This window comes from Apium graveolens, chromosome 5, assembly GCF_009905375.1.
Source record: "Apium graveolens cultivar Ventura chromosome 5, ASM990537v1, whole genome shotgun sequence".
Lineage (NCBI taxonomy): Eukaryota > Viridiplantae > Streptophyta > Magnoliopsida > Apiales > Apiaceae > Apium > Apium graveolens.
Window position 1 is genome coordinate 37228867 of NC_133651.1, and position 25215 is coordinate 37254081.

The 25215-nt window shown below is 34.3% G+C and overlaps 1 protein-coding gene and 1 non-coding gene across 2 annotated transcripts; one reads left to right on the plus strand and one right to left on the minus strand.

Annotated features, from left to right (window-relative positions):
• The first annotated feature begins 1025 nt into the window (after positions 1-1025).
• LOC141662768 (small nucleolar RNA R71) lies at positions 1026-1132 on the plus strand. The gene has a single exon (XR_012550861.1). It is a non-coding gene; the product is annotated as a small nucleolar RNA R71 (small nucleolar RNA).
• A 9309-nt stretch (positions 1133-10441) lies between these two features.
• Positions 10442-17921, minus strand: LOC141723839 (pleiotropic drug resistance protein 1-like). Its single transcript, XM_074525753.1, has 24 exons — positions 17446-17921; positions 16772-16892; positions 16599-16687; positions 16391-16475; positions 16122-16281; positions 15938-16014; positions 15607-15660; positions 15420-15510; positions 15017-15318; positions 14643-14924; positions 14253-14569; positions 14001-14161; positions 13801-13904; positions 13547-13703; positions 13387-13470; positions 13159-13316; positions 12752-13084; positions 12357-12647; positions 12186-12269; positions 11954-12087; positions 11601-11828; positions 11325-11496; positions 10929-11183; positions 10442-10815 (listed from the first exon to the last, which is right to left on the minus strand). Exons 1-24 carry the CDS (start codon positions 17784-17786, stop codon positions 10555-10557), a joined length of 4341 nt encoding a protein of 1446 aa, XP_074381854.1. The 5' UTR covers positions 17787-17921; the 3' UTR covers positions 10442-10554.
• Between the last annotated feature and the right edge of the window lie 7294 nt (positions 17922-25215).

Genomic DNA, 25215 nt, shown 5'->3' on the forward strand with positions numbered 1-25215 from the left:
CAGCGAAAGGTATATTGATGTGAAGTTTCTTGAACACCTCCAGAAACTTCCCGAACTGTCTATACAGCTTTTGTTGCTGCAATCTCTTAGGAAAAGGTGGTGGAGGATAGAGCTGTTTCTCCCCTGTATTAGCCTCAGGCAGAGTGTGTTCAACAGTAGTCTTCCTTGGTTCCGCCGCTTTCTCCTTTTGCTTAGATTCTTCATCTCTAACTTCAGCTTCGACTTCTTTTGCCTTTTCAGCATCAGCTACTTTTCCAGACCTTAAGGTAATAGCCTTGACTTGCTCTTTAGCTTCCTTCCTGCCTGGTACTTCCGTGTCACTGGGAAGAGTGCCAGGTTGACGATTGAGCACTGCATTGGCTAATTGACCGATTTGATTTTCCAAGGTCTTGATAGAAACCGTCTGACTCTTGCACAACAGCTTAAGTTCCTCAAAATCAGCACTAGTGGGTGCAGATGCACTTCCCTGTTGGGGATATGATTGCCTTGTAGCATACTGCTGTGGTTGCTGGAATCCAGGTGGGTTAAACTGTTTACTTACTCCTTGCTGATATGGTGGCTGAATAGCATTCTGATTATTCCCCCAGCTGAAATTTGGATGATTTCTGTTGTTAGGATGATAGGTCACTGGCACAGGCTGCTGTTGTCGCTGATAATTATTCACATACTGAACAGATTCATTGACAAGAGAACACTGATCCGTAGCATGAGAACCTGCACAAAGCTCACAAACCATAGCTATTTGATTAACTCCATACGTAGCCAGAGAATCAACCTTCATTGATAGCGCTTGGAGCTGGGCTGCAATAGCGGTGGCTGCATCAACTTCCAGAATACCTGCTACCTTGCCTGACGTCATCCTCTGAGTTGGGTTTTGATGCTCATTTACAGCCATCGTCTTGATAAGATTATACGCCTCAGTATAGCTTTTAGCCCATAAGGCGCCTCCAGCTGCTGCATCGAGCATGGGCCGAGATTGGGCCCCCAAACCATTATAAAAACCAGTGATTACCATCCAATCTGGCATTCCATGATGTGGACATTTTCTCAACATTTCCTTGTAGCGTTCCCAAGCCTCGCACATAGATTCTGTAGGTTGCTGCGCAAACTGTGTAAGAGCACTCCTCATAGCAGCAGTCTTTGCCATTGGATAAAACTTCACCAGAAACTTTTGCGCAAGATCTTGCCACGTAGTGATTGACCCAGCTGGTTCAGAATGTAACCAGTCTTTAGCTTTATCCCTCAGTGAGAATGGGAAAAGCCTCAACTTGATAGCCTCATCAGTCACGTCATTATACTTAAAAGTGCTGCAGATCTCGACAAAATTCCTTATGTGCATGTTGGGGTCTTCAGTTGCCGCTCCTCCAAAAGAAACAGAATTCTGCACCATCTGAATAGTGCCCGGCTTGATTTCAAAGGTGTTAGCTTGAATAGCCGGATGAAGGATGCTTGACTGAATGTCATCAATTTTAGGCCGAGAAAAATCCATAAGAGCTGGATCAGCTTGAACAATACGATCTCCCATGTTTACTGATTCTTTCTGCTCAGTTCCTGAATCCGAATCCTCAAAATCTAACTTCTCCGGAGTATCAAGAACTTCGTCTTTCTCCTCAGCTGTATCTAAGGTTCTCTTGCGAGCACGAGAACGAGTTTGCATAAACGCTTGCTAAAGTACCTGAAACACAACCGAAAAGAGTAATTAACTACTACGTCCTAATCACTGAGTCCTAATGACCAATGATGGTAAGTACATAAACTAAACAAATACGCCGAGTCCCCGGCAGCGGCGCCAAAAACTTGTTAGGGCGAAATCACGCACTAATATTCACGCAAGTACACGCGTTCGCAAGTAATATAGAATACTTTCTAGTTCGTTCCCTCAGAGACTCAGACTAATTTATTATCTAATTTAACTCACTCACCAATGTATGACTACTTCTCAATGTTAAGATAATAACACTTAAAATTGTTGATTAAATATTAACTATAATTAACTACTTAATTAACCACTTAACTAACACTTCAATTTATCAATAATAAAACACTCATGAGATCACAACTTCATTATTACTTCCTTCTATAGCCATTGTTATTACCTTTAGCATGTGACAGTGATGATATTAATCGAATAACACGAAACTTATAAAAGCCAACTTTCATTGTACTAATACCATTCTACCAAACACCCACAATTAAGATAGAAGTTGAATAGTCATCAATTATGTTGAGTTCCTATATGTCTACAGAAATTGACAACACAACGATTTAAGCACAAGTTATCCCTTTTTGATTACATAGGGCAAATAAAACTGTTAGAATTACCCACTAATCATGCACAACGTACATGAACCTATGCTAGCATGGCAAGTTCTAAATCTCAAGATCCACTGTCGCTTCACAAGAGATTAACACCCTATCTTATATGTTCGCGACGCACATAAGACGAATACGCACAACCAATACTAGATATCATGCAATCATCACATACTAAAGTATTAAACAATTAACTAAAGAATTCCATAATAAATCCGTTGCAACCCCATGATCACGATTAGCTCATAATAGAACTTATCGCCATCATGGGTTCATATGAAATCATGATAAACAAACACAAGAAAATAACAACTAAACTGATTATATTAAAACAGAGTACGCCACAAGAGTAAATAAGTCAAAGCAAGAAAACTAGCATCCAACGTTACAACGAAACAAGAACCACAAGAATATATACTTCCTCTTCGCTGTAGTGTGCTTAATCGGTCTTCTTCCTTATCTCCTTCGCTTCTTGCAAAACACAATCTAAAACATAATCTCCTCTTAATACTCTGTGAAAAACGTCTCAAATCTACTTATATAATAGTCCCATAAAACTCAGATTACATAGAAGTTGGAAGCCAAACAGAAGTAGAAGTCTAAAATAATATCTTTTTCCCCGACCCTGCGCGGCCGCTCAGCATTTCTGCGCGGGCGCGCAAGGCTGCTGCGCGGCCGCTCAGCATTGTTGCGCGGCCGCTCAGCATTGTTGCGCGGGCGCGCAGGACCCTACTGGAAAATTTCCAGGTTTGCTCCGTTTCTTCGCCGTAATCTGCCCGTTCTTTTCCTCTCTCAATGGTGAACACATGCCAAGACTTATTCTTGATGATTCCTCCTCCGAAATGCAACTAATACCCTGAAATGCATAAACACTAGAAAAACGCATCAAATACACAAAATACTTGATTTCAAGACACCAATTTAAGCCATTTTAAGACGTTCTAAGTGGTATAAAATGCCACTTATCAGTCAACCTTTGAAACATAACCCTCATTGGCCTTTTGAGCCTTCACCTCTTCGAGAACTTCCTCAGCCTCGGGCCCAAGCTCAGCCCATGGATCTCCGGAAACTTTTCATACGCTGTTTTTACACAGTCCTTAATACCGGCCTCACGGCCCGTATTAAAAACTAGCTTCTCCCTAGCTACTCGAGTTTCACCAGATAGGCTCTCGACCTGCAGATTCAGGCTTTCAACTTGCTTGGACAAGCTTTTCTTTTCCTTCTAACAAGCCTGAAGAGATTTGGCTAAGGATCCATTTTCCTTCTTTAGATTGGCCTCAGACAATTTCAACTTGGTAACAATCTCCTCAAGGCCATTAACTTCAGTCTCTTTTCCCGAGAGGCTGGTTTTAAGCTGATTAATCTCCTCCCTTAGCTTCTTGTCACTACTAGCCACCTCCGCGATCTGCTCCTCAAACTTCATATCCAAAAACAAGGCCTTCGTACTAGCAAGAGATCGATCACGAGCAGCCTCCACCAGTCTCAGCTTGTCCCATTTCACTACGACTGTCTCTGGGATCTGATTCCCCACCAGGTAAAAAAAACTTCTGCTTCTTTGGGGAACTGTTGGATGGGGCATCTTCCAGAGAAGGTTTCAATCTTTTCACGGACCGGGATCCAGAGCTTGCAGGGGGATCCGTAGGAGGGTGAATGCCCTTCTTGCTAGGAAGCCCTGCTAAGTGGTCTTTGGAGACTTGGCGAGGGGGGCCTGTGACACGGGGTAGCCCTTAAAGCAGCCTCAGCCTTCACATCCTTTCTAAAAAGGTCATCATAACTTGTTGAGTTCTTCACAAAAATATATCTGCAACACAATATGTATGCATTAGCCATGGTAGCTAAGGAAATAAGTGGCATAAAAAAAATTTAGACAAACATATGGATTAAGTATGAAAACACATATCTTTCAATAAACACATATCATAACAATACAAAAATTGATTGGCCCAACCTGCCTAGTATGTTTGCAACCGGTCATACACTTACCATGGTGGACGTTCCATAAGGTAAGATAGAAAAACCCACTAGACCTACCCGACGGCTTCAATTGGTAAAAATAACCTAATTCATAGGCCGAAGGCGCTTTAGAGTACTCCTGGTGATAGAGAATATACATACTCGCAGCTGTGTGATATGAGTTGGGCGTTAAATGGTGATGGGCTAACCCATAAAAGTTTAGAACCTCAAGAAAAAATGGGTGTAAGGGGAGAAAGAAACCTTGCTTAAAGAACTGGGCTGATAGCACTGCTTTGGGAATAGACTGGTATGACTGAAGGTTGTCAAAATTCTGGCACCTTTCGTGGCGTTGGGGTATCACTAGTGTGCACCCTGGGACTATTTTGTCTAAAAGGCTATCAAGGGTCAACAGGGTCATGGAAGGCTTCAAGCAATCATATGGTTTCGGGGCTATATGGGAATCGGCGTCATCCCCGTGGAGATAGCCGGAATCTAGAGAAGTTCTATTGTCAAGAGATTCATCAGGAACCTGGGACTCGGTCTCCTCAGTGAAGAGTTTTGCCCTACCTGCGGGGGTATTCTGGTTACGGGAATCTACCTCATCATCAGAGGAAGCTAAGTCAATAGGGCTAATGTCTTTGGAGGAAGAGGTTGTCCTAAGGGATATCTGGGCTTTTACAGGGTCTAGTACTTTCACTTTAGAGCAGGTTTGGCCACCAAAAGTAGAGGCCGGAGACAAGAAAGCCCGGGATAAGTTGATTGGAACAAGGGCGTTACTAGCTGTATTTTCGGACGAAGGTAATGCACCGCCCAGAACGGGATCCTTAGAGTTTCTAGAAGCCCCGGAGGTAGACATCTATGAAAGAAAAAGTAGAGTAAGTTATCTACTCTAAAATTTCTTACACGACGTTAAGAGGGGGCTTCCATAGGACTGGGAAAAGAAGGATGTAGGGGTATCAAGCTTGGCAAGGATCCAAAGGGCAGGCATGTATAAGGAATATAGACTATGGGATCATATGGGTCTAAAAGATACGTGAATACACCTGAATTAGGGTATTGAAGACATAACCCTAGGAAAGGTATACCCCCTAATTAGACCATGATCAAGGGACTTAGAGATCTACGGGTCAAACGTCAATCTGGGGTATGAAGATTGGTTGAAAAAACTTGCAATTTTGGATCTACGGCATAGGAAGTAAATAAATATGAGACCACAAAAACAATAAACATGTAATTTATTCGTGCATGTGAAGAAAAGGAGAGAGGCGGAAGAAGGTGAACAGTCACCGGAAAATAGGGCCGATTTCGGCCAATGTTCACTACGCGAAAATAAATGGCAAAACGAACTAAAAGTGATTAAAAGATTCAAGCATGCATATCAATTTAGGTGGTCGGAGAGAAACAAAATTGATACTAAGCATGAAAAAAGTCCAAGCTTTCACCCATATATGTGTACACATGAATATATATATATATATGTTTGTGTGTGTGTGTATGTGTGAATATCTATACATGCGAACTAGAGAATCACAGAGATAAGGAGATGATGGGTTTTACCTTTTGGACGAGGGAGGGAAAAGTTTGATTACGGGCTTTGAGCTTAGACGGAGACTGGCTTCTTCTCTGGTTTCTCCGAGATGGAAGTCGAACGGGTTAGGAGCTTTTCTTTTTTTCGAAACTACTCTCTCTTTTTCTCATGTATTGTGTGTTGTGTAGGGTTGTCAAACAGTTAATTCGGATACGGATCTTTCTGTATCCGTATCTGAATTCGAAAATTTGTATCCGAATCCGAAAATATTTAAAGAATAATATCTGAATCCGGATCCCGACCGATACTATCCGGATACGGATAATATCCGGATCCGAATCCGATTTTAAATCAAATTTTTTATTTTTATATTAAAAATTAAAAAAATTGAAAAAAATAGTAAAAAATAAAAATTTATTTTTAAAAATTGAAATAAAAGTTAAAGTGATTTGATCATATTTTAATTTTTTTAAATTAATTTTAGTTATCTTTTCAATATAATTGTTATCTTTAAATTGTTGAACTGAAGTGATTTTTTTATATATGTCTATAAAATTTATATAAACATAATATTTAAGATATATATATATATATGTATATATATACACATACATACTATAATAAATTTTAAATTATTTAAATATTTATATATATATTCAGATTCGGATTTTATCGGATACGAATATGGCTATATCCGTATATGTATCCGCAATCGTCGGATCGAATACGGATAATATCCGTTTTGTTTTGGATACGGATAATATCCGCTTTATTTCGGATACGAATGCGAATTTTTCGGACGAATATCGGATTTTTCGAATTTTTTTGACAGCCCTGGTGTTGTGTTTGATAGAAAAGATAAAAAGAGGAGATGTATGGTTTATTCATGTATATGTATATGAGAAGTTAGAAGGGTAAGGAGGGGTAAGTGAATAAAATTGTTAATTATCGCGTGAATCTAGACAGGGTTTGGAGGTTTTATTATAGCTATTTCCTAGGAAAGAGAGTAGGTGTAAGAGTAGTTTAGTGTATTTTTGAAATTTAAGTCAAGAATTTAAATATTTTAAGGACTCTAAATTGAAAGGGATTATGGATTAATAAGGACACGGATTCAAATTTTGTAATGAGAATCAAGGAAACGGCGTGGAATTATCGGGACTGTGTTATGTGATTGGCAAGAAAACTAGGGCATGATGAATAAAGGGGGATTATCCCAAAGCCTCCTAGCCCAAGGTGTATAGAGTTATACATAGAACACCCTAGAGCCTGCAGCATAATAGGGAATTATAAAAAGGTTGAGTAGGGCTAATTTACGTTTTCTATAAGGGATATGGTCATGGGCTCGTGAGGAAGGTCCTATGAGGATGCATATGGTGAATCCCAAAGGGTCTTATGAAAAATAGGGCTAAGCAATGAGAAGCGTTAAGGTTCCCCAAGGATACAATGACTATGGGGAACCGGGGATAGTTGTTGTGCCTAAAATCAGCCATGGGCCGGATTTATGGCTCATAGAGAGAATTGGGCTTTGTGGATGGAAAAGCAGGGGGTATTAGACCCGAATGGATTATTATCGTGGGGTATAAGAAAGATGATGATTGCATGTCTGAAGGGGTATTAGCAAGAGTGAGGTAGGAGCATACTTGGTGGTAACTTAATACCCCGGGATCTTTGAAATATGCTAAGATACTAGGGTATTCGGAGAAGGGCACTTAGCTGGGCTATGCAGATAATGTTAGGAGACATGCAGGAGCAGTGTTTTAGTTAAAGACGAACTCCACAATGAGATAGCAGGATGGATACGACTCCTAACGTGCTACAACTACATGTAAACGGATTTGTATAATGTATGCATGGAATATGCATACATTTAATGGATAAATACAATGATAAAAGGATAAATAAGGGTTAGTGGTGTATTAGAAGTAGGACTCTTTTATTCTAACATAAACCTAGCTGGATAAGGATCAAGAGCAGCCATGGGCTTGGGAAAAAACGTGGTTAGCTCATCTAAAGAGGGGTCCTAAGGCAAATAGAATTACATATGGACTTGATTCCTATAAATATAGGATATCTAGGCCATTTGCGAGGTGACACACACGTTTTCTCTACTAATCATTGAGGAGAAGCAATTTGTAAGATCATCCGAGTATATTTACAATTGAGTAGGAATTATTCAGTCACCGTATCTCGGAAACCTTGCAAATTCAGTCCAAACCCAGCCTTGCTCGCCACCGGATTCCGGCGAGTTGGGCGTATACAGTTATCACGAATAGGCCAACGATCAGGCCTAAATCTAGACGCACTTCCCGTTATTTCATCAATTTCCTCCAAAAAGTGTTGTACCATTTTACTCTCACAACATTGTTGATACGGGATGGACTCATTCACTTTGTTCGAGGTTGGCGTCAAGAATTCAGCCAGTGTGGCAACGTTGTGCCTTCATCAATCATCATGAAACATTTAATTACATATTCGTACAATATGCTACTTGCACACGGATAATTTCCAAACCTACTAGTCATTTTCATACGATATGAGCTCAGTTTTATAAAACATTTCTTGTTTACATCATCAACCATCCAACTAATAATGGTGTCAAAAAGTAGTGTTACACTTCTGGGTGCATTCTTTAGCCTGTTTGTGAACCTGGTTCAGATCGCCTTCAATCTGAAATCAGTTATTTCCCAGAGTGATCTTCTCGTACGATCCAACCCTCTTCACAAGACATTGCATGTTCTAATACAAGACGAATAAGAGCATCTCGAATAAAGATTGACAAGGGTTTGTCAAATCTTATCTGGCATGGCAACAGTTGCCAATCTATTATAAATATGGTTTCAAGAGGTTGTGCACCAAAGTTGCCAAAATTTGTCAACTTCCTAAGATGGTTAAAATATATATATAATGATAAAAAGTTTATATCAATAATACTTTTTTTAATTTACTTGGTATTTACAATTAATTTAGGGATCATATAGGTAACTTTTGAAGATTGCTAACTACTTCCTCTGTTTTTTTTTATTTGTCGCTTTGACTTTTGCACACATTTCAATGTCCTTTGACCGACTAGTTAAAATTATCATTTATAAAAAAAAAATTGTAAATAAAAGTAGACAACTTATATTTTAATTTACAAAGAGAAAATTTTTAAAATCATATTTCTAACTAGCCGGTCAAATCACATTAAAATACGTGCAAAAGTCAAAATAACAAATAAAAAAAACAGAGGAAGTATTACAGTAGAATATTGTCAAACTAATATAAAATTGACTAAAACTATAATATTAATATACATGATGATTCGGCCAAGTTTGCAACTATTTTGATAACCCTTTATTTGTGATGCTCAAGGATCTCATCTGTGAGTGTCTTATAGTTGTTGAATACATAAGTGTTGACGGAGAGTGGTTACTCTATCTGTATATCTATATCTATATATTTATATAAAGTAAAATCTCTAGTGACCGACGTGGCATCTCCCAAATGTGTTTAAATCGAGTCTCTATCCATTTCTCTATTATCCTTCCTCACTCTTTGTAACTGAACTGCAATTGATGCAAAGAAATTTAACAGACATTAACAGACAACCGGAACATCAATAGCCATAGCCAATCCGTTTAATTTGATTTTGGACTCTCTATCTTCCTTAATTAATGGGCGGCGCATGTGGATATAACGAGTATAAGTACCTCCGAGCTCCTCCTTTCTCCTTCAAGCATCAATGTTTAATTAATCTGGGTGTTTTGGCTATATCCTTATATCCTCGCCGGATTTTCAGCGCCGGATTACCAGCAAATATTTCAGGTATCCATGGTCAATCAATCATTAATTCTATTTTTTCGATTTAATTTGTGGATTTTCCATTTTGTTAATGGTAATTACATTTAAACCCAAAAAAATAATTATAAATAACTAAAATGGAATTATAATGTGTGGTATAACCTGATTTGGGGTTTATTCAAAATGATCTAGGGGTGGGAAGTTTTACCTTCAACTTTAACATCTTATCAAATTTAAACTTTTTACAAAGATTCTAATCATAATTTTACACTTTTGATATTCTTTTTTAAAATGAATTTATGTTTTTTTCTTTATAAATAATTTTTATTTTTTCTTTATAAATAATTTTTAAAATTTTATCTTTTCATGAGATACGGAACTTATTTTTATTTTATCTTTAGATGGTCTTTAAAAAAAATATTTGGACCGCGGTATTTTGACCTAGTTCTCCCATATATCCTTATGGCATTGCTCTTGGAAGTTGCTTGGAACTTGTAAGTTGTAAAGGGCTATAGAGAAATTTAGTGGCCTGAAGATGGCAGAGGAAGCAAAAACACCGAAGCCTGTCGAAAAGGGCAGCCAGGTTTTTGTCTGTTAAGAATGTCCTTCCAGAGACCGGAAGGTTTTCTCAAAATGGAAGTCAGGGTCATATCTTTTTCTAGGCTAGCCTTGGTCTTATTTATCACAGCAATAAAAGGGAACTTATTTAACATTTTTATTATTTTGATATTATATTACTTATCGTAATTATCCATTTCCCTCAACATCTAAAAGCATTTGCCGCGTTTTGTCTGTCTCGTAGTTTATACTGCACACATCAATCAGTGGAAACTAGAAAGACATAATTTCCTCATGACTTGAGGTCTAAGACATTATTATGTTTCTGAAAGGTTAAACGAACTTGAATTTCGTAACATAAACTTGACCTGAACTATATTCATGTACGTTGTTGTGTCATACATTGCCTAAATTTAGAGTAACTATCGGTTTTGGAAGTTCAGTACTCTGATGGAGTAGGCGAAAATGAAGGCAAAAAGAAGTGCAAAACCGGAGACAACAGCTGCAACAACTCCTATAAAGTCATGATGAAATCCAAAGTATGTTTCTAAGAATTCTTCGACAGTAGCATTTACATCAACCATCACATCCTTCACATCTCCAAACTGAGAAGTCAGCAGTCCATACAGTGTCCACGCAACAGGGGAGGCCCAGTAATACCATCTCCACCATATTGGGATCCTCTGGTTTCACCAAGCAAAAGAAAATTGTACCAGTTAATGTGCTATAATCGTAAATTTTCCATGAGTCTTGTGTATTTATATGAATTGACTAAGAATGGAATAGAACAACTTACAGTTCTGGGAATGATAAATCCTGAAAATAAATTCCATAGTCCATAAAAAGAACCAGCTATAATAGCAGCAATGCTTGGGTTGGGAGTCAGAGCCACAGTCATCATGCCATAATAGGTGTAGTATAGTAAAGTGGCAAACATAAAGAACAAGTACCAAAAGAACTTTGCCGCGGTCCACTCAAATCCAATCATTGAGTAAACTATAACACCGTATACCACAGTTTGCACAAAAATGTATGGTACTTCTACCAGAACCTAAAAAGTGTGATTGAAAACAGCTCAGTGTAAAAAAGTTTATATTAGTTTTGAAGTTTAATATGCTTTGAAGTTTTAACATGCAAGATGGGAAAGAGTACGTGTAAATGGAATCAGATATAAAGCAAATCAATTGTTTACCTGAGCCAATGCATATGCCAAAGACGAATACATTCCAGCGGCTCTTTCTCTGTAAAACACTGTCCGTTCGACAGCCACTACAGGCTGCACTGATGAGGCATTTTGGATTCCAATAAAGAGAATTGCAGTATACATAGATCCCATAGCATTGAAGAGATCTTGCCGAGTTCTCCTGTGTATTGTGATAGAAATATTTGAAGGACAGAGAGATTAATTAACATGCATGTTTGGACATCGGAATTCAGAATAGTAAGATACTGATTAAAGTTATATTACCTCTTGCTGCCAAGATCCCAGAACATTGTCCCAAACATCAAAGCAATAAAGGTTGTAAAGAGAAATCTGACTGCAGTGTACGAAGGATTCCGCCAGTATGATGCCCTCTGTTTCCAAAGGCAAGCCACAAACTGGCTGAAATATGACTGAGCATACTGAGTAGGGAAGCTTAAATCCCTTGACCCCGGACGAGGGGTACTTAATTCTGTAATTAAAGCTTTGTTTCTCCTGCATAATTATTAAAGTTTATTTCTGAAACTATTAGACATATAATCAGCTGTCTTGGCCCATATTAAGATTTAAGAAGAGCCCGTGTAACAATACATAAGATGGTTGAAATAGATTTAACTAACCTGTACAGATCTGAATTCTTATAGACTTCAGTAAAATCAACCCCGAGAATCATTTCTTGCTTAGTACTAGTAACTTCCAACATCCAGGTGGCTGGATTATATCCATCACTGATTTTACTTACTCCTTCTATTTCCTTATTTCAAGAACAATGATGTTTCAGAACTTAAATTATCAGAACAATTGAATGCATAGCTTAAATCTTGAAAGGAAGAAAAAGGTGCATAGCTTTACCTCAAAGTACTTGATTAGCTCGCAAGAATGCCGTCCCACTGGTCCGACATAAAGCTCCAGTCCTCCTTGTTTCATCAGTAATAACTAAGGAAACCCATTTCAATATTTAATTTCTCTATTATTAAGTGTATAGAATGAATGAAAGTCATTACATGTATTAACAATTTTAACCTCGTCAAAAGATTCAAAAATGTCTATGCTTGGTTGATGGATGGTGCAAACAACTGTTCTTCCCGTGTCTACAGTGTTTCTTACTGTTCGCATAACAATTGCAGCAGCTCTTGCATCCAGACCTGAAGTTGGCTCATCCATAAATATTATTGATGGATTCGCCACCAGCTCAATTGCAATAGTTAGTCTCTTCCGCTGCTCGGTCGATAGCCCACTTACACCAGGTAAGCCAACAAGTGCATCCCTCAATGAATTTAGTTCAACGAGTTCCATAACCTCGTCAACAAACATCTGCAGAAGTTCCACAGAGTTAGATTCTAATTTAAGTTGTCTGCATCCTTTTCTGCTTTTGATTAACAAGAATGACACAAAATGTATTCAATTAAATATCCTACCTTTCTACTCCCAGGATCAACTTCTATAGGCAGTCGTAACCATGCTGAGTAGAGCAAAGATTCATAAACAGTAACATGAGGTGAGTGAATGTCATTCTGTTCACAGTATCCAGATATCCGAGCAAAGGTTTCTTGATTTTTTGGATAACCGGAGATAGTAATATGACCGTCAATATATCCACCTGTTTTTCTACCCGCCAATACATCCATCAAAGTTGTTTTTCCAGCACCACTGACACCCATTAAGGCAGTGAGAACACCCGGCCTAAAAGCACCACTCACACCTTTTAGGAGCATCAGCTTATCCTCACTAATACCTTGATCTTTCATTTCCTTCATGAAGTCATAAAAAACATATAAGATCACATATCTAATCATAAAAAGTACCTCCTCGTCTTTCTCATTACCTGAGGCATGTCAACAGAGTATTTGATTTCATCAAATGATATTGAGTGTGGTTCAAAAGGTAGAACCATTCCTTTTCTCTTGTTATGAGCCTCCACGTTATCTTCTGTTCTGGTGGATGAAAATCGAGGTGAGTTTCTTGTCATTTGATCACCTCTATCTGCAAGTCAATGAAGTTTATTAGGATACAGAGAATGATGATCTTATGCAAAAATTAGAAGGAAAAGAACCTTTAAATGACTGCTGATCAGTGCCTTCTTTAGTTCTGCCTTGAATACCTTCTTCTGGTATAACAGCTTGAGGCTTTCCGATTGCTGCAATATTTTTGTGAATATTACTACAGAACCTCTTAATGTTCTAGACATGATTTAAATAAGTACTACTACTCACGCTTGAGAAAACTGAGAGCCAGTGTGAAGCAGAAATTGAAAAGTATTACAGATGCAAGTAATGCCCCAACTCCTATCCAATACCAATATGCATGAGGGAAGAACCCTCGTGATTTCAAGATCATGACTCCTAGTGGCTCTGTTGTGTTAGGAAGAACCTTTGAAAAAAATATATCCATAAATAACATATTAGCTGAACTGATAAAACACAAACAGGAACACAATGCGCGTAAGTCTTAAATACTCAATGCTTACATGATTCCACTGGTGACCGAGAAATTCATTCACTGCAATTGCATTCATCCCATACATCATTGGTGATATCCAGTAACCCCATATCCACCATTGCTTTACATTAACTATTGCACATAAATTGAAAAAAAAAAAGTAAGAAGATTCTGGTTAGTCCAACTAAAAGTAAGACATTTTTAAAAAAAAATAATTACAGTCTTTACCTCTTGATAAGACAAATCCCCCAAGTGCAAATAGTATAAGCAATGCAAATGAACCAAACGTGCTTGCAACAATCAAACTCCTAGCCAATGCTGCAATACCCCGAAACAATGCAGAAGCCATCTGGTTGATGAGTACCAAAAGCAAGTACTGTTTGAACAATCTGTAGTAGGATAATTGATCATTATAGGGCCTGGAAGCATGTATGAGTCGCTTAAAGAAAGAATTAATACTGACATAACATGAAATTTTACCTTCCAACATTTGGGTCTAATCCAATAACATAATAAGTAAAAAGCACCCAGATGAAAGCTTCAATAAAGGAAATAGGGATTTTGATTATCCATGAAGGTAGTGCATATGCCCATGGGGGGAAAAACAGAAGGTCCCTTTGCTTATAAAAAACCGGAAGCTTTGCAATGGTCATAGACATCTCTGCCAGTCCGTTAAACATGATCGTACTTACAGTGAAAAACAAAGCACCCATGTATATGTTTCCATCATTTACTGATTCTTTGTGCATCTCAGTCCTCAGAAATAGAGTCATCGCAATCAGCGCCACTATGAATAGCTAGTAGAACAAATGAATTTTGTTATTATCAAGTAATAAGTCAACATTTTGCACATGATCAAACAATACTTACTTGGGCCGATTTGAAGATGTAAACGAATGCGTTTCGTTTCATAAGCAAAATTTCTCTTGAGGTACATGCTTTTAAGAGCTCCATTTTTCCTACCCCATACTTATTGGTTGTCAAAGCAGCTGGGTGACTTTTGCTTTTGTCAAATGGAGTTCCAAGATCATCTCCCATTCTACGACCCACATGGAATGATAGGTAAGCTTCGGAAAATTCCTTGGCTGTAATAAATCTGTAAGGTTCATCTCTATGCTGCCAATATTGCTTCTGATCTTGTTTGGATGTCACCTACAGAACATTTCAGATTCTGATCTGTTAGGCTCAAGTTCACATGCCCATAAAATTTATGTCTAGTAGACATGAAAATAAGGTAGACTTACTTCTTGCAAGAAGTCTGCAACTCCTTTCCTCTCTGGACACTTGAAACCCATTGATTCAAAAAAATCAAGCACATTCTCTCGAGGACCTTGGTAAACTATAAGGCCATCAGATAGGAGAATTATATCATCAAATAAATCATAAGTTTCAGGGGCTGGCTGCAAAAGGGAGATGAGAGCAGTTCCTTGAAGAATGTGGACAGCATGACGCAGTGAATTTACAATTTGATATGTTGTTGAACTGTCCAAGCCCGTAGATATCTCATCCATAAATAGGGCGTTTGATGGTCCAACCAACATTTCACCTGAAATGATGTGCTTATTTGTGATTAGCTATCCAGATGCAATAATGACCAAAAAACAAATCAATGGAAAAATAACGGCTAACGTAGGATGTTTTCTATACCTGTAGTAACACGCTTCTTTTGTCCTCCAGAAATACCCCTTATCATTTCACTTCCAACCACAGTATCTGCACAGATATCTAGTCCCAAAAGCTGCCAGAAAAAAGAAACGAAAGATGGTGTAACGAACAATAGCTTTTAATTTCTTATTTCATTTCCATTAGAACATTGCGATGCAATCACCAATACCTTTATAACATAATCTGTAACCACGCTGGCCTCTTGTCCTTCGGTTGCAGCAGCCTGTATCAGCAAAGAAGACAGCAGAAATATATTTATGAAATCACAACTTACAAGTAAAAAGCAGGACATAGGATGGGGAAGAGGATTTTTTTTATATTCTATAATTTGTTTGATGAAAATCTTTTGTATGGAACAGTGTCATTTTTGGAACAAGAAAAAGACAAAAAAAAGTGATACTTCAGAAAAATTGATGCTGAACAAATTGGGGGGAAATACAGAACACTTGGTTTCAAAGGGATCTTGTATAGTGCACATTTACTCAGAGAACACAACTTACTTTCATAAAGAGGTCAATGTCAGGATTGGGCTTAACATTTGCCTCTTTCTCTCTTCTTGATAGTTCGGCTAGCATTTCTGCAAACATTTGAGAAATTTTATGCGACATTGACAAAATATGTCTCCACGTGAATAATCAGAAAATCTACTACGATAATTCTACAACGGAACATCTTATTACTGACCATAACGAGATCCAACTCCCTGACACCTTGCAGAAAAGGCCAAGGTTTCTCTCACAGTCATTTCTCCTATATGGCAATCATTTTGACTGATATAGGCAGCAGTTCTCTGGGGTATGAATTCGTGCATGCCATGACCATTGTAAGTCACACTCCCAGAAGTCTTGCATTGCAAAATTACAAACATTAAATTTTCAGGTAGATAGTCTTACTAGCTAGTTATCAGGAAAAGAAAAGATACTACATATATGTAGAAGCTGCAGCTAACATACTTTAAGATCATGATCAAGCTTTCCAGCCAAAGCCAGCAGCAATGTTGTCTTTCCGGAACTAGGCGGCCCTAAAAGCAATGTCATTCTGCATGCGAACACACACACAACAAAATCAAACATTTAACAATACAGTAACTTAAATATCTTACAAGAGACCCTTAACACGGCATACTAAACCAAAATAAGTTATTCCCTCGTATTGAGTTACCTGCAAGGCTTGATGATTCCACTAAGATCACGAAGTATAGACAAATGCTTCTTTCTATTTGGTACTATGTGGACGTAGTTCAAAAAGCCCTTTTCAGAACAAAGGAAACTAGAATGAAAACCAAGTAGGCAATATAAAATACTAAATCAAAACTTGCATTATGCATGTCTTACCTCCAATATATTTCCTACAAAATTCAAGAAACTAGGCAAAGCCCTGCTCCCTACATACACCTTTGCATCAACATTCAAATGCTCAAATCTAACTTCAATTTGGGGTAATTCAATCCCAACTCTGCGAAATTCAACACAAATATCCATACCTTAAATCATACATTCTTGAATATACATATATCGCATACTTGATACTACAAAATCAAGAACACAAGATTCTTATCCCAATACAGATAAACACACCATAAAACTCAAATTCATAAATACATACACAATCACAATAAACAAAATGGCATAGGCATTGTCAAAACAAACCTTAAATTATAAATTATTGACTATACATATATCACCATACTAAAAAATCAAAAACACAAAATTTAGGTCCTTACAAATTATCATCCAACACACAATAAAAACCGAAATTCTCCACATGGGCATTGTTAAAACAGTCCTTAAATCATAAATTCTTGACTACACATACATCACATGACATACTACAAAACCAAGAACACAAAATTCCATTCAACACACAATAAAAACTAAAATTCTTCACATGGGCATTCTTGAAACATACCATAAATCATAAAATTCTTGACTACACATAAATCACATACTACTAAAAAATCAAGAACACAAAACCCAAAATTCTTGACAAGGGCAATCTGAAAACAAACCTGTCAAGCCTGTCTCTAAGTCTAAGCAAGAACTTCTCATTTTCGCCTTCCGAAATCTTGACTAATCTCTCCAACAGCTCTCTCCTCTGTTGCCCACCAAGCCTTTCAATATCAACTTCAACAACTCCTCCACCATCACCAAAAATAAGCCCTTTTTTCAGACGATTATAAGTTGGTAACTTCTGCAAAGTAGCCCATTTAAGAGCCTCTTCATCATCAAAAAAGTCACTTTTTCTTGAAGATTGTGAAAAAACATCCATGCCATTAGTCCTCCATATTGAAGAAAGATTCCCACTTTTTCTAAAACTGTTGCTTGCATTGTATATATCACTACTATCCATTATAACCCAACCACAAATACGCAGTGTTTCACAATTTTTGCCAAAAAAACACACACAAAGTTGACAAGAAACAACAAAATGTGTAAAGGGTGTGTAAGTATGTGTGTGTATTTTCAAGAACCTGGAATAAAGGGTTTTAGAGAGGTGTATATATACATGAAGATGTGTACAGTACGTGAGTACACACAACACCTGTAAAGTTAGAATCTTTGTTATTTGGAAACGGTTAAATTTTATTCGAATTAATATTATTGGGTATTTAAATTTGGAAATTATTTTTTCGGTTATGTAAGTGTATTTATATAGACCTTCTAGAAGTATATTAATATTTTTTTATTTTTATTTTCTATCTGATTTTATTTATGTGGAAGAATCTTGGGTACTTTGGTGAAAAACTCTTATTCTTTGCTTTTTTTGATGAATTTAAATGATAAATATAAAATAATAATTTGTTTCTAGAAGGTCTATATATACAATGAATAATTCTATTAATAAATTTATGAATCTAATAATAAAAAAGGAGCAAAAAAGTATAAGGTTAGTACTTTGTAAAACAGTAGTGTAGAAAGCTGCGAGAATTATGGGTTTGCCATAATGAGAATTGATAGTCAAAACATATTCTTAATTATGAAATGACAAGTGCTAACCGTATAATTTCTAATGTAAATGGTCAAAATGATCATTAATTCTTCATAATTTGTAAATTTAGTACCATCTTTTTCTATTAGTTTATATTTATTTTTTGTAAATTTTGCCAATAATAAATTTATTTTGAAATTTTGGGACTAAAACTATAAATTTATGGGAGCGTTTGAATGTGCGTTCTTAATGAATATCAGACATGAAGGTGAGAAAAAAGGTTACATGTTCAAGGAAAATGATAGGTTGTCCAAATTAAATTTCAAATTGATTCCGAATGTCAGATGACATTTCTAATTGATTATGATGTAATTAAAAAAGATTGGACATTCTATATAGGTCTGGTTTATTTCGTTAACTTTTATAATTACATAGAAACTTCGGGGGTAGGTTTTTATTCTGGATCGTTTATATATCTAACAACCCTAAAGAGGGAAGGCGCATTAAAATACATATTCATATCGATTAATATAGTTATTTTACGCATGTAGTAAGCAGTACACAAAAACGAATTCATTTTTATGAAATCATCCCTATAATAATTAAACATCACAATCTTAAGAGAATATTATTTTATAATGCTATCATACACAATAAGATTTAAATCAGAATTTTTACCTCTTACAATAGCTTTCTGGTCACCGGAAGTCTCAACTCACCCTTGCCCTATTATCCTTAACGCTCTCCAAACTCCTTTGGATATTCTTGGCTGGATGCAGGAGTCCTCACACGGTATCTTCCATATTGCTATTCTTCAAGGTATTTTCTGAATCACTCCTGATTGTATATAATACATATAAAATAATCTTTTCTATTATTATGATATATCCTTAGTAGAGATTATAGAGAGTGAAGAAGTTTAGCCAGACATATTCAAAGAGAGAATTTAACTTCAGAAATTTCAGATTTCTTTTCGGACAATAATATTCCATGCTGATTTATTGTTTTTATAAATTGCTCTAAATGTTTTATATGTTCTTCTAGAGTTTCACTATATATTAATATATCGTCTACATATACTATGCAGAAATCTTTTAATTTTCTAAAGATTTGGTTCATTCTTCGTTGAAATATTTGTGGCGCATTTTTTAAATCAAAGGGTAATACTATCCACTCATAATGTCATTGCGGAGCACTAAAGGCTGTTAAAGGCCTTGATTCTTTGGTTAATTTTATTTGTCAAAATTCACTTTTACAATCGAATTTACTAAACCATTTCTTATTTCCTAGTCTATTTATAAGATTTCTTTTATATGGTAAGAAATATCCATCAAATATAGTTTTCTTATTTAATTCTCTATAGTCTATTACCATACGGGCTTTTCCCCTTTTTTGTTCATTATGTTTTCTTACAAGGAAAGTCGGGCTGCTATGTGGACTTTTACTTTCTTGTATTAATTTTAGTTTTAATAATTCATTGGTTTGATTATCAAATTCTTTTTGGTCTGAAGGGCTATACCTTATAGGTTTAGATCTTATTATATCATTAGGGTTTAATAATTTTATTTCAACATATATCTTTTCCTTATCCCATAAACTCATAGGATTTTCTCCGAAGTTGGATTTTAATAAATTATTATATTTTTCAGTTAATTCTTGTAGATTATTATTTCTTTCTATTCTTAGATTGTTTATTCTTATAGTATTTATAGTACTTATTGACATAATTCTTTTTAATACTATCCACTTATTACACGGAGTTTGTAATGATAGGGTATTTGAAGTTACTATATGTGTTTTAAAATAATTTAAGAAGTTATTTCCTAATAATATAGATTGCTTTATCTTATTCTGATATACAATAGGTAAACTGAATAATGTTTTATTTAACTTTATTCTCATATTTTTTGCTATTACATCTAATTCTTTCTTTTGTTCATTAAATCCTGATACCCTAGTTCTATGTGCATTAGATTTTTCCCATCTATATGAAGCTAAAACTTCCTTTATTACTAGACATAGATCTGCTCCACTATCTATAAATATTTTTTGTTTTAGGAATTTATATTTTTTATATTCTACATCTGCTTCTATGTATATTGCTACCATTCCTCTCAATTGCTTTCACTAGATGATTCATAATTTATAAAGTTTATTTCATTATCAGTTTCACTAATATAAAACTCTTCATATTCATACCATCTATTGTTATCTTCTTTAATTTGTTCTATTTCCATTATGAATTGTGATGTATTTATATATTTTACTTTCTTTTCTTTCAGTTTAGGACATTTATTAGCATAATGTCATTTTTCATTACAATTCCAACATTTACATTCACTTATATCTTTTTCTCTTATATCTGTTGTATTTATAAGGATAATTATTTCTATTTTGTTTGCTTCTGTACTTATCATATGATTTTTTCTTATTATACCTCTTCTTATAGTTCCTATAGGGTTTTTTATCTTCACATCCAAATACTAGTATTCTTTCAGTGAATCCACATATTTCTCTTAATCCTAGTTTTTTATCCTTTTTAACCTTCTGTTGTACCCTATATTCTTCACATTTTCTCATTAGACATCCTCTTAGTACTCTTATTCTTTCACCCAGAGTGTTCTCACTAGGTTCTAACTTATTATATTCCTTAGTTATCTCAGTATTATAAGATTCTGGTAAATGATCATAATATAATTGTTGATATATATGTCCTTCTTCGGGTAAGAATCTAACTTCATAAAAGAATTTAGTAAAACTTATAGTATATTCTGGTAACTTGTTAATTTTACAGCATTTCATGTTATTTAGATTCATTATTATTTCTATTTTTCTTTCTATTTGAACTTGGTCTCTAGCTACTATCCAAGGTTCTCCTAAAAATTCTCTTTTTAATATCATATCAAATATTTGTAACATTGATTTTCAATCCGTTGCATACCTTAGTACTTCAGTTTTTAACTTATATTCTATGGATTCTATCCAATATGCTACCTTTCCAATTAACGTTTTTGAGATCAAGTTATAAGTATATTATAACTCATCTGTATGAGTGGAGTTCATTAATGCTATATACATTTCTAAATTCCAATCAGTTATTACCCTGCTAATTTCTTGTTCTTCATATACATTATCTAAGTCTAAAAAGTATCCATTTAAGTTTACGCCTTGTGACATGGATCCTATGAATTCTTTAAATTCATTATGTTGTCCTATTGGTATGTGTTTTGATATCGTGTTCCTATATCTTGTTATAACTTCCATATTATGGTCGGTTACTTCTTCTTCCGGGTAGTTATTCATCTCCTCATTTTTTATTCCTTCAGTTTCTATATCAGTATAATTATCTTTATCTTCTTGGTCACTATTAGATTCTTGTTTTATTACTGCATTTACAATTTTCATTCTTTCTAAAGCTTCTATTATATTTTTATTTTCTATTTCTATTTCAGAATTTTCCTCATAACTACTGTTATATTCTTCTATTATATTCACAGTTTTTCCTAAATTATCTTGTTCCGATTCACTAGTATTTGTATTATTATTTGTAGACACAGTACTAAAAACTTCACTTGTATCATTTCTTTTTTCTTTTAACTTATTTAATTGTTTTTTTAATATTTCTATTTCTTTTTTATTTTCTTCTGTTTTTTCATTTAATTCCTTTTTTGTTTGTCTTAAATCTCTTTTTACCTCTTTTAGTTCCTTTTTAGTTTCTTTATATTTATTTTTATATTTTTTATATTTTTCTAACCATTCTTCATTAGTATTTAATCGTAGTTTTTTATTCTGCGTTCTTATTTCTTCTACTTCTTCCTTTTGTTGTTCTAATTTTGACTTTAAATATTCTATCACAGTTGTATCAATCTTAAACTCAGCTTTAGTTTCACTAGTTGTTTCTTTTTTTAATGGTTCATACTTATATTTTTCTCTTTCTAAAATTTCTTTTCCATGATTCTTTAAAAATATTATCACATTATATTCTTTTTGTTCTTTAGTTTCCATTAGAACTTTCCTTTTTTACTAAGTTGTCCCAAATTATCTAATACTTTTCCTATTGGTTCATATATATTAGGTTTCATTTTACTTATATCTATCATCATTGGCTCATTAACTCTTCTCCATGCATTTATAGCTTTTAGTTCTGGCTTATTTGTAATTTCTTTTTCTGGTATAATTTCTTGTTTTCCTTCTTCTAATTTTATTAACTTGTCTAGTATCATTTTTAAAGTAGGTATTTCAGAATTATTCCATAAGCTTGTTAACTCTTCTCTTATTATTTGTCTCAAATTTTCTTGATTATCTTGTTTTTCTATCAGTCTCATTATTGCATTTAGTTTTTCCTTAACTATTATTTCTTCCCATAATTTTTTTATAAATTCTGAGTCTGACATTTTATTATTTGTTGATTCGCTTCTTCCAACCATTTCCAACATCTATCCAATATTTACTATTATTTTTACTCTGTTCTTCTAATTTCTTAATATCATTTTCTAACTTTGTTTGTCTTTCCTTACATTCTAAATATTTTATTTGTGAATCTATTTCGCTCTCTAACATACTATGTAACTTCTTTAACTTTTCTTTCTTATTTCTTAATTTTTCTTGTATATTCATAGTTTTTCTATAAATCTTTCTTTTCCTTGATCTACAATTTTTATTCCATTATTATTAATTTTATAATTTATCATTTTTAAGAAGTCGCTCCCTAATAATAATTCACTCGAACTATCATATTCTATTACTCCTATATTTATATTATATTCCAAGTCTAATATTTTAAATTTTAAATTAGTACATTTAGTAATAAATATTTCTCTATCATTTTCTGCATATCTGTAAGTTTGAGGTTCTATCTATTTACAATTTTCTTCATTTACCTTGCTTATATGAATAAAACTTTTGGTAGCTCATGTATTAATTTCTGCTATACAGTCTCTTGTTATTGTTTCGTCAAATATTATTATTTTTATTTTCAAACTATCAGTATCTATCTTTATTAAATCTATCTTTCTACTCATCATACTCATTGATCTAATTAATCTTATAGGATTTTGTTCTTTTCTAAAACTTAATCTAGATCCTTCTAATATTGGTTTTATTCTTTGCCTTAGAATTATTTGTCTATTACTAAAATCTATTGTAATTTCTTCTGGGATTGTTATTTGAGATTTTTCTTTATGTTCAATTTTTTCTAATATATCATTATATAACTTTGGTACTATTATTCCTAATTCCGTTTGTTTCTTTACGTGATGGTTTCCAGTCATAGCATAAACCATTTTGGTTTTTATACTAATAACTTTACTTCCTTTTTGCATTTTTATTCCATCTAACTTATAGTATAATGTTAAAGATCTTTCTTTATTTTCATCCCTCAGTGATATACTGAAATCGGGTTGTATTATAAATTTTAATTCTGATATATCAAGTTTCCTTTTATTACCGCTATTAATGAATCTTGTATATTTCCTATTATTCTATCATCCAATACATATATCTGTATAGGAGTATCGATATTTTTCTGAAAATATGCTTTTATTGTAAATTCTATTGCTATAAAATATATATATTTTAGTTTATTTGCTTCCTTTTGTTTTAATTTGAATAATTCTCTTTTTATTAATCCATCCGTTATTAAATTTATTCTTGTTTTTTCCATTTATTGTATCTATATCTATTACATTCTCATGTTTTTGGGCTATATACCTAACTTCCTTATTTCCTTTCAAAATATAATGTCTTCAATATCTTTTTTATTGTTAATTCTTATGTTTCACTTTGAATTTGATTATATATATCTGGTTTAAAACTTAGAGTTTGTGATGTTACTCCTTCGTATTCATCCATTTGATAATATATATCTTGTTTTTCACTTATTTCTTCTAATGACATTTTATCCATCTATATTTTATCCAGTTATATTATTTGTTAAAATTATTTTATCCCCCTCAATTCTGGGGGACGGGGGCTCGATACGTACTTTAATGCTTTTATTAAATGTGGTTGCATAATTTTTTTTTAATTTTTTTTCTTCTAAACAAAAATATAGTGTTCAAATTTTTATAAAAAAAAATTTAAAATAGATTACGGAAATATACTTTATAGTTGTCTTAAAATGCGTGTCAAGTATGTGAAAAAAACTGTAAAAAAATGAGGGGGACGGAGGTAATAATGTTTTTATATTTAACAGCTACGTAATTTGTGATGAACCGACCATTCTTGAGTTTGGTAACTAACTTTTTCGATATTGTGGTAACTACAGGAATCATCAAACCAAACACTATAACTCATTTTGAATACAATAAATTTTAAGTTGCGCAGTCGGGTTATATCGAAACAAACGAGGCCATATTCATATTAAAATACTAATACTAATTAAAATAATTCATGCCATTACGTCACTCATGCCACGTGATTTGGAATTATTTTTCTTGTAACGAATTTGAAAATTCTAGCAGTTTTATATATTCAATGAGAATTAAACAAATTACAGATTTTACCAATTGGTAGAGTCAAATCATCATAAGTTTATAAAAATCACTATCTACACATTTAATTATTAATCCAAAAATTATCATATTATATGATCCAATTGTCCTTAACCATGCTGGTGTATCAAATTTATGGTTATGAGATGAAATTAGTTTAATATGTACCGCGCGAGTCGAATTTCGAGTCGGGCATAATTTGAGTTAAAATTAATTGAGCCGAGTCGGCTCGTTTAATTAACTGAGTATAATCAACTCGTTTAATTTCACGAGTCGAGTCGAGTCAACTTATTTAGCTAAACAAACTAATTTTAACAAGTCGGGTGAGTCAGTTCGTTTGATTTTACATTTAATCGAGT

Coding starts and splice junctions, on each gene's coding strand:
- LOC141723839 (XM_074525753.1), bottom strand. CDS start 17,786: ATGGATAGTAGTGATATATACAATGCAAGCAACAGTTTTAGAAAAAGT. Junction 15,661..15,937: donor ACATTGACCTCTTTATGAAA/GTAAGTTGTGTT, acceptor TTGCTGATACAG/GCTGCTGCAACCGAAGGACA. Junction 13,471..13,546: donor GGCTCTCAGTTTTCTCAAGC/GTGAGTAGTAGT, acceptor AAAATATTGCAG/CAATCGGAAAGCCTCAAGCT.